At 35.3% G+C, this 10,149-nt stretch overlaps 1 protein-coding gene and 1 pseudogene across 1 annotated transcript; one reads left to right on the top strand and one right to left on the bottom strand.

Moving 5' to 3' along the window:
* Positions 1–224: 224 nt before the first annotated feature.
* LOC131675347 (piggyBac transposable element-derived protein 3-like) lies at positions 225–3,801 on the top strand (annotated as a pseudogene).
* Positions 3,802–4,759: 958 nt separating this feature from the next.
* On the bottom strand, positions 4,760–9,066 carry LOC131675346 (piggyBac transposable element-derived protein 2-like). Its single transcript, XM_058954278.1, has 2 exons — positions 9,052–9,066; positions 4,760–5,941 (listed from the first exon to the last, which is right to left on the bottom strand). Exons 1-2 carry the CDS (start codon positions 9,064–9,066, stop codon positions 4,760–4,762), a joined length of 1,197 nt encoding a protein of 398 aa, XP_058810261.1.
* Between the last annotated feature and the right edge of the window lie 1,083 nt (positions 9,067–10,149).

Genomic DNA, 10,149 nt, shown 5'->3' with positions numbered 1-10,149 from the left:
AAATATGTTCAATGTCACCTGTGCAGTTATTTGAACTTTTTTTCTCTAAAGAAATAAAAAATTATATCATTGAAGCTAGCGAAGCAAATGGATTGGATTTATCCGTAAAAGAACTTAATACTTTTGTGGGAATATTACTGCTATCTTCGTACAACATACGAAATGAGCTAAGGGAGTATTGGGAAACTGACCCTCTTGTGAAGTGCTCTGTAGTTTCTTCAGCAATGAGTCGTGATAGGTTTTGTGAAATAAAAACAAAAATAAAATATTCTAAACCTAAAGATAAAAATGACCATGACAAAGCTTGGAAAGTTCGGGAAATATTAAATCTATTCAAAACAAATATTCAACAATTTGGCTTTTTTATGACAGCTCTTTCTGTAGATGAAATGATGGTCAGATTTTTTGGACGTACTTGCCTAAAATAATATTTACCTTGCAAGCCTGACAGATATGGACTAAAGCTCTGGGGATTGTGTGGAGCAAATGGGTATTTGTTCAATATGGACATTTACTGTGGTAAAAATGATACTAGCATTGGAATAAATTTAGCATCATGTCCACTTGGATCCAGAGTAGTTGTACAAATGATCAATCCTCTTTTACTTGGCATTTCAAAAAGAAAGCTATTAGACTATCACCTCTATTTCGATAATTATTTCACTAGTCCTGATTTAATTGTACACTTCGACAAATATGGATTGCGAACGACAGGAACTGTACGCAAGGATAGAGTGAAAGTAAAGCATACTTTTGAAAAAAAAGCTCCGCGAGGAACATTCAAAGTGGATCATGACACAAACAGTGCTATGAACTTTATTACTGTAATTTACTCCAAAGAAGTATCTGTTTTATCTACAGCAGTTGGTGTTACACCTATAAAACCAATAAAAAGGTATTCACGAACTGCTAAAGATAGAATAGAAATAGGATTTCCTTTTGCCTTCTCACTGTACAACAAATTTATGGGAGGCGTAGACTTGCACGATTTTCTATGTAAAAAAGCTTGCCCAAGTATTAGCTCAAAAAAATGGACATTCTAAATTTTCTCGCGTATCCTTCAAGCTTCAGTTACAAATGTTTTAACACTTTGGAACATTTGCAATACCGACAAAACTAAACATGTTACAACAAAATATTTATGTAAAGAAATCAGTAGAGTGTACGAGGTGTGTTCAAAAAATAACGAGAATTTTCGTTTTATGAAAAAAATATTTATTTATTCATCTACATTAATGTTGTCGCCTTCAAAGTAGTCCCCTTCGGATACAATACACTTATGCCAACGCTTTTTCCAATCCTCGAAACACTTTTGAAACTCGATCTTTGTAATAGCTTTTAGCTCTTTCAGCGATTCGCTTTTAATGTCATCTATGCTTGTAAAACGACGGCCTTTTAATGTTCTCTTTATTTTTGGAAATAGAAAAAAGTCACATGGAGCCATATCTGGCGAATATGGAGGCTGAGGCATCGTTACAGTTTCGTTTTTGGCCAAAAATTCACGAACAAGCAATGAAATGTGAGCAGGCGCATTATCGTGGTGCAAAAGCCATGAATTGTTTTGCCACAAATCCGGGCGTTTTTTTCGGATTGCTTCACGCAAACGACGTTGAACTTGTAGGTAGTACTGCTTATTGATTGTTTGACCTTGTGGCAAGAATTCATAATGCACTATGCCATTAAAATCGAAGAACACAGTGAGCATAACCTTCACATTCGACCGTACTTGTCAAGCCTTTTTCGGTCTTGGCGATCCAGAATGCCTCCACTGGGACGATTGAGCCTTAGTTTCGACATCATATCCATAAACCCATGTTTCGTCACCTGTTATAACACGTTTTAGTAGTTCTGCATCGTTATTGACTTCATTTAGCGACTCCTGAGCAACTTCCATTCGCCGCTGTTTTTGTTCGAAATTCAACAATTTTGGAACGAATTTTGCTGCCACACGTTTCATACCCAAAACATTCGAAAAAATTTGATGGCATGAGCCAACTGATATGCCAACGTCATCAGCGACTTCTCTGATTGTGATTCGGCGATCGTTCATAACCATTTCTTTCACTTTTTTCACGTTTTCATCGGTTGTTGATGTGCTTGGGCGTCCGGGTCGTTCGTCATCTTCAACGTTTTCGTGGCCATCTTGGAAACGCTTATACCACTCATAAATCCTTGCTTTACTCATAGCAGACTCACTATTGATACTAACTAGACTTTGTTAACATTTGACAAACTTTACTACACTTTATTTCATTTTTTACGCAAAATTTAATACAAATTCTTTGATCCATTTTTTTTCACAAACGAAAATCGCCGAGCTCGAAAAACACGTCTAACGTTAGCGGCTGCCACTTAAAAAGTAAGCAATGAATATTGCTGAAAATTTTATCGTACTTCAGGGGCATGTGTACCAACATAATAAAAAAAAATTTTATACAAGCGTACTCTCCAAACCCGCGAAATTTAAAAATTCTCGTTACTTTTTGAACACACCTCGTATTTATCCAATTCTAAATTGGGCGATTTCCAATCTCATCAGTATGAAACTAGAACTAGAGCAGTATGTAACTACAAGGAGTGTCGTCAACGAACTAGCAGATTTTGCATTGATTGCGACAAGTACTATTGCTTGCACTGTTTTCTTCTTTTGCATCAAGCGAAATAATTTTTTTCTCTAAAGTAATCATAAATAATTAAAAAAAAAAACAAAAATACAAAAAAAATATAAAAATAACTAAAATGTAAAAAAAAAAAGAGACTATCTATATTCGTCGACCTCCACGATGGTGATAGTTGGGCAACGTAAAAAAATGCATTTTACGGCGAACAGGCGAAATATGCACTTTGATACCACATTGATACTAATGGGAAAATTTTCACAAGAAATGCACATACAAAAAAATTTATAAGAATAGAATATTCTTAGAATAAACTATAGAATACGTGGGAATTATTTTGGATTTTTTGAGCAACTTTTGAATTTTGCATAAATTTACAGTTTGCAAAAATAAAAAAATTTTCTTGAAATCTTTTGAAAAAATTTAGGTGCATTCTTTGAGTAATTCTAAGAACATTTTCTTCTTTGGCAATTTTTCCATAACCCCATAGTTGTTAAGTTAAAAATTCATAAACATATTTACAAAAATTTTGCAATCGAGGCGCCATTTTGAAACTCCCCAGGTGAAAAATCGATCCGAAAACGATGAGACCTTAATATTCAGACATTTATTCCACCAGTTACAGAGGTTCCGGGTCGATTGCACTGGAGAAACCTTTTGAAAACTCGATTTAAAAAAAAAAGGAGTGAAAAATGCATGATTTTTTTTTAAAAACTGCATTTTGCAATAGTAAAAAATTTTTTGGAAAATTGAGATGAGCACCATCGGAAAGAGCAGATCTTAAACTTTCAGAATATAGCTCTTTCAATTTTTTTTTGGCAATTTTAACGTCAGTTATAAGCTCTCAAATACCAGGGTAACGTGAGTGGCGTTTTTGGCGGAAACGGGTTAACCCATTAAGGCCGAGAACGCCCCTCCCGGTACACCGCTCTTTCACCTATCATAACTCGTGCAATTCCATGTATAAAAAATTGAAAGATACACTATTTCAAAGCTTAAGATCTCCCCTTTCCAACGGTGTGTCGAAAAATGCGATAAAAAAATGTTAACTATGTGAAAATATTGTTTAAATAAAAAAAAACACGATTTTTTCATAATTTTTTTTTATAAAATCAAGTTTTCAGAATGGATCTCGGTTTGCAATCCACTTGGAACCTCAATAACTGGTGGCATAATCGTCTAAGTTTTCATAATATATAATTCTGAGATCGTTTTTTTATCTCAGTATTATCAAAATGGCGCTTCAATGACGGAATTTTCGTTCAGACATTCATGAATTTTTTCCTTGAAAAGTATGGACTTTTCGAAAAAGTCAAAAAGAAGAAGAAGTTCTTAAAATCACTCGTATAATACATCAGAATTTTTTCGAAAAGTTTGGAGCAATTTTTTGAATTTTGCAAATTGTGAAATTTTGAACATTTTCAAAATTGACCGTAATTTTTTGAAAAAATTCGAGTGCATTCTTTGCTCAGTTTTGAAAACTTTTTATTCCTGGTAAATTTTCATATGAGTTCATTGCTTTTAAGAAAAAAATTCACAAGTGTCAAAGTAATTGCCCAATACGTAAGTCATTAACATCCACTCTTTGATCGCCTGTCCACCGCAAACAGAGTTTGCGTTGCCCAACTATCACCAACGAGGAGGTCGACGAATATAGATAGTTTTTTTTTTTTTTTTTTTTTTTTTTCATATTTTAGTTATTTTTTTTTTTTATTTTTTATTTTTTTTTATTGATGAATTTTTCTGCAATCGATAATTCATTTCGCTACCTTTCCTGCGTGTAATTTTGAAAAACACTCGATACAGTAATATTCTTTGCAATCAATGCAGTATCTGGTAGTCCTTACACAACATCCTTCGCTATTACATTTGTTTCTTGTTCTAGTATCGTGCCTGTGAGATTTGAGATCACATATTTTCGATTGCGCCAAATACTTTCTACTCACTTCTTTACACATTTCTTGCGTTTTCATTATTTTTCTATCCTTTCTGCAAAGATTGCTTATTGTTACAGCGTTCGTTATTGACATTTCAATAATTCGTGAGAAAATTTTGAATGGCCACTTCTTTGAACTGACACTTGGAGAAGCTTTCTTGCATCGACAATCGTGCAAATCCACTCCTCCCATGTACTTGTTATATTAAGAAAAAGCACAAGGGAATTCCAATTTTGATCTTTTCTTAGCAGTTCTCGAATATCTTTCCATTGGCTCCAAAGGAGTGACGTCAGCTGCCGTAGAAAGAATAGAAACTTCTTTTGAGTCAACTACACTGATGAGATTCATTCCACTATTACGATCATAACTCGCTTTGTTCGTTCCTCGTGGTGCTTTTTTTTCAAAATCATGTTTTTGTTTCACTCTATCTTTACGAACAGTTCCTGTAGATCGTAAACCACATTTGTTCAAGTGAACGACTAAATCAGGAGTAGTGAAATAGTTATCAAAATAGACATGATAGTCAGACAATTTTCTTTTTGAAAAGCTATGTAGAAGTGGATTAACCATTTGTAATACAACTCTGGAGCCAAGTGGACATGCGGATAAATTTATCCCAATGCTTGTATCGTTCTTACCACAATAAATATCAACGTTGAATATATATCCATTTGCTCCGCACAAGGCCCAGAGTTTGATCCTGTATCGGTCAAAAAATCTAACCATCATTTCGTCAATGGAAAGAGCAGTTGAAAAATATCCAAATTGTTTAATTTTGGTCCTAAACAATTCCAAAATATGACGGACTTTCCAAGCTTTATCATTATCATTTTTGTCAGTAGGTTTTGAATATTTTATTTTAGATTTTATTTCACTAAACCGATCGCGTGTCATCGCTGATGAAACAGCAGAGCAGTTTTCGAGAGGGTCGGTTTCCCAATACTCTCTTTGATTCTTTCGAATATTGTAAGATGATAATAATAATATTCCTATGAATGTGTTGAGTTCTTTTGAAGATAATTTCAAATCATTTTCTTCACTGGCTTGAGTAATATAATTTTTTATTTCTTCAGAGAAAAAGATTTCGAACAGTTCCACGTGTGACATTGAAGATATTTTCTGCTTTACGGAATCAGGCAATAACAATTGATCTTTCAAATCTACAGAGTAAACTTTTTCTCCTTCACACCACGAAAAAGTATGATTTGGCTCTAACAGTTTTTGTTTTTCTGTATAACTTTCAAAAACAGATCGATATGAGACATTTGGTACATGAATTTCCGATTCAGAATTGTCTTCATCAGGTAGTTCTGATTCAGAATTGTCAGTATCTGACGAACTATCTCCATCAGTGCCAGAGTCATCTGGATTAGGTATAAAAATATGCTGTTTATTTTAATTCGTATCTGACTCTTCATCAGTCAATTCACAGTAACTCCTTTTCGCGGCTCTCCTTTTCGACATTTTTCTCAACCTACTGAAATAACTTCAGTGGAACATCCTGTTGGTAGGAAGCCTGTAGCAACCAGCTGTATTATTCGGGCCGATTTACGGATTTTTGCTTCAATTGATGATAGTCAATTATACTCAATGACTTGCAAGATTCAAAATTCAATGTATTTCATGAATCATTCCAATGCGATGAAGTTCGCTAAAATTGGATTTTCAGGCCACCTATGAACGAATGATGGGCTTCTGCGACACGATCGGCTGTTCAGGATTTCGCTCCGATATAGATTGCAGTTATAAGTAGATAGTTTATTTTGTTATTTTCATCACCAAATTAGGTTTTTGTAAAAACGTATTCCTTTTCATATCTTTTTTCACCAATACAAGCTCACACACTAATTGCAGCGTGGATACCTCGGACTATACATACTGTGCAATTATTTTGACACTTGTGAATATTTTCTTAAAAGCAATCAACTCATATGAAAATTTACCAGGAATAAAAAGTTTTCAAAACTGAGCAAAGAATGCACTCGAATTTTTTCAGAAAATTATGGTCAATTTTGAAAATGTTCAAAATTTCACAATTTGCAAAATTCAAAAAATTGCTCCAAACTTTTCGAAAAAATTCTGATGTATTATACGAGTGATTTTAAGAACTTCTTCTTCTTTTTGACTTTTTCGAAAAGTCCATACTTTTTGTTTAGCATCAATGCTAATAAATGAGATGTTAATTGAAAGTCTTATAAATAACAAACAAAAGGGAATTCAGATCAGGATGGGAAGGCGTGTGCAATTTATAATAGATACGCTGAGATTTAGTTTAACTAATGATTGTAATTTATTTAACGAAAAAGAGAAAATGCATGAATGCGTTATATTTAGCCGGCATAAAAAACCCCAGTCATGAGTGGGGGAAAAGCCATTTAAATACAAGTCACAAATACAATTAATGATATACAATTACATAGATGCAAACCGGACAAAATAGTAGTTACGCTGGTAAACTATTAACACCTACCAGTGAATTTCGCGGATGGAATTATATTAGCAAATGCAGGTAGAGAGAGAGAGCCCTCAACTGACAAATATAGGTACCTACGCTGGTCAAATGAGGCTCGCAAGGTCTATGTCGCATCGCACGCTTGAATGGCCATTCCGGTAGTTCTTGCACTCACTCGTCCTCGCAGGTGATTAAGAAGGAAGGTGTTGCCCCACACACACACGGGCGCACCGCAGTCCCGACGTCTCGGGCACACACACGAACTGCGGTAACACCTAGGTTGCCGAGCTGATGGGCGGAGTTGAACACCGGGCAACACCTCAGGGACGCGAAGACGTCACCAGCCAACGCAATTGGCCCTTACTCACAATGACGAATACACTCTACGCCTTTGATGACAAAACACGCTCGATCACTCTCAGATCACACAGTTTTCGTCGTCAGTTGATGCAGGCGCGGCGCGGAATTGATCGATCTATGAACCGTCCAGGACAAGCGGAGTTAGCCGTGCTTCACTGTTGAGTGTTCAAATCGAACTTACTTACACTACTCAATTTAGCATCGAGGGAACCGAGGGAAGCACGGAAAACTCCTCCCTACTCTCTGGGCCCATTCCCTGTGAGCGAATCCGAAATCAGCGATTTTATGGCGCGCGTCGGTCATTAAGTAATTTGAGTTTCCCCAGACGTGATAAGACCGAGGATTGCTCAGATGACGCCCACGTGTTTCGCTGTTATATTTGTTGGAAAACATCGTAAATCGCAGACAGCAATTCGAGCTGTTTAACTAGACGAAGAACATCTGCAACGCGGGTTGTTAAGGCGAACGGACAAAAAATGCTCGAAACCCTCTAATCGCACTCATTTCTAACGGACGTCATGCAGGCCGGCGCGGCATTCGTGTTGATTTACGGACCATCGCTGATTGTTTTTTTTTTTTATTACAGTTTCTGCTCTCGGAGCATCGTTTTTTTACAGGCACACTCTCTCTTAGCCTTGAAGCGCAAACGGCGCAAACACTTTTCAAGGAAAAAATTCATGAATGTCTGAACGAAAATTCCGTCATTGAAGCGCCATTTTGATGATACTGAGATAAAAAAACGATCTCGGAAATATATATTATGAAAGCGTAGACATTTATGCCACCAGTTATTGAGGTTCCAAGTGGATTGCAAACTGAGATCCATTCTGAAAACTTGATTTTATAAAAAAAAATTATGAAAAAATCGTGTTTTTTTTTTATTTAAACAATATTTTCACATAGTTAACATTTTTTTATCGCATTTTTCGGCACACCGTTGGAAAGGGGAGATCTTAAGCTTTGAAATAGTGTATTTTTCAATTTTTTATACGTGGAATTGCACGAGTTATGATAGTCGAATGTGCGGTGTACCGGGAGGGGCGTTCTCGGCCTTAACAGGTTAAAATCCATACCGGACGATTTTTTCGATTTATCTTTGGGCGACATGGCTAAAAAAATCGAAAAATACATGAAAACACCATTAATATTTTAATGTAAAAATACATTGGAACATAAAAAATTATCAACATACGTATATTTCATTAGATATTGTTAACTTAGTAATTAGGTTCAATCATCGTCGATATTTCACCATTTAAAAAAAAAAACGGGCGCCCACAACAGAACTAATTTCGGTGCCCACAATTGAACTTGCCAGGTATCTTTAGAAGTGGTGAAAAGAAATTTTTGGTTTTAACATATAAGTTGCAATCGATATTGCATTACAAAGTAGGAGTAACTTCCTACTGAATAAATATGCATTACACTTACCTTCAATGATTCACTTAGATTTCTAATACTATTGAAAAAGTTTAAATAAATTTTTGTGATTTTTTTTCAACCACAGAAAAATTAAATTACTCACAAAACAAAGCAAACGCGTTTCTTCGATTCAATATTTGGTATAAAAAAAAGGCTGCCGTAATACATAAATGACATTTCTTAGACAAACCTTATCTGTTTTCTGTCAGCAGAAACGCAGGGGTGTCCACAACCGAACCGTGCGCACAACACAACCACTTACCTTACTAGTTGTCATTTCTATAGTTTGTTTAAAAGAAATTTGAGAAAAAGATGGCCGCAATTATATGTATTAAAATCTTGATATCTAATATAATTATACATGATTCAATTAACTTTGAGCTAAAGCAATAGATCCTTAGGAGGCTGTAGATTACCAAAACTATCAAAATACATAACCTCATCACCTTTCTTTTTGTATGCTACCCAATAAGTACCTGGTCCACGTTTATCATCTAAATTTACAATAGCTGCCTCTTTATATCGTGGTCCATCAGCTGGCAGAACATTACGCATGAAAACACCTCGAAAATTTGCAATTTTTAGTATTTTAGCATATTTTCTTATATCATGATCTGTCGGTGCTCGACTACGTAAAGTTACTTCGAACTTTTTTTTATAAACCTTTTCCACTTGAATATGGTTTCAGATGAAGACCATAACCTTTACGATGTGGTTTCAAATAAAATCCTTTACCAATACCAATAGCTTCCATAGTTTTATTGCGTCTATGAGCTTCTTTCAATTAATTTTGAGCGGCCTTAGCACTGTTAACGGCTTTTGCTATTGAAGCAGCTCCTCAGCTAAAGCTCCAGTGGCGCTCAAAGCGGCAAATAATAGAATTAAAAGAGGAAGAGCTCCACCCACTTTACTAGGAATTGGTAGAATACGAGGCATATTTATTTTTCTTCTTTCTCCAGACTTCTTCACAGCTTCTTTAACGCCTTTTATAGCTGAACGAATGACAAAGAGTGATTTATTACTAGGTACAACACTTCTCGAGACAGCATTAATAATTTTTTTCAATGTAATTGATAGATTTTTACTTTTTACATGTATTTTTCGTCGCTGTCGTTGTTGTTGACGATTTTTTTATCCCATACCTCGTTTCTTCCCTCGTTTTAAAATTTTAACACCCATACCAAGTTTACTTTTAACTTTCATTATGTTGGCTACAGCAAACGCAGCAACTTTTCCACCAAAACTACTATCTTTCGCTTACACTCTATCCCAGGCCTGTTTAGCTACAATTTAGTCGGCTTCGTTTCTCGCCTCAATGTTCTCTCGATTCTGAGAATAAGGAATATCGTGATCTTTACAA

This window comes from Phymastichus coffea, unplaced genomic scaffold, assembly GCF_024137745.1.
Source record: "Phymastichus coffea isolate CEN01 unplaced genomic scaffold, Cenicafe_Pcof_1.1 PCOF00019, whole genome shotgun sequence".
NCBI lineage: Eukaryota > Metazoa > Arthropoda > Insecta > Hymenoptera > Eulophidae > Phymastichus > Phymastichus coffea.
Note: the sequence above shows the minus strand (reverse complement) of the source record. Positions and strands in the feature narration are given on the sequence as shown.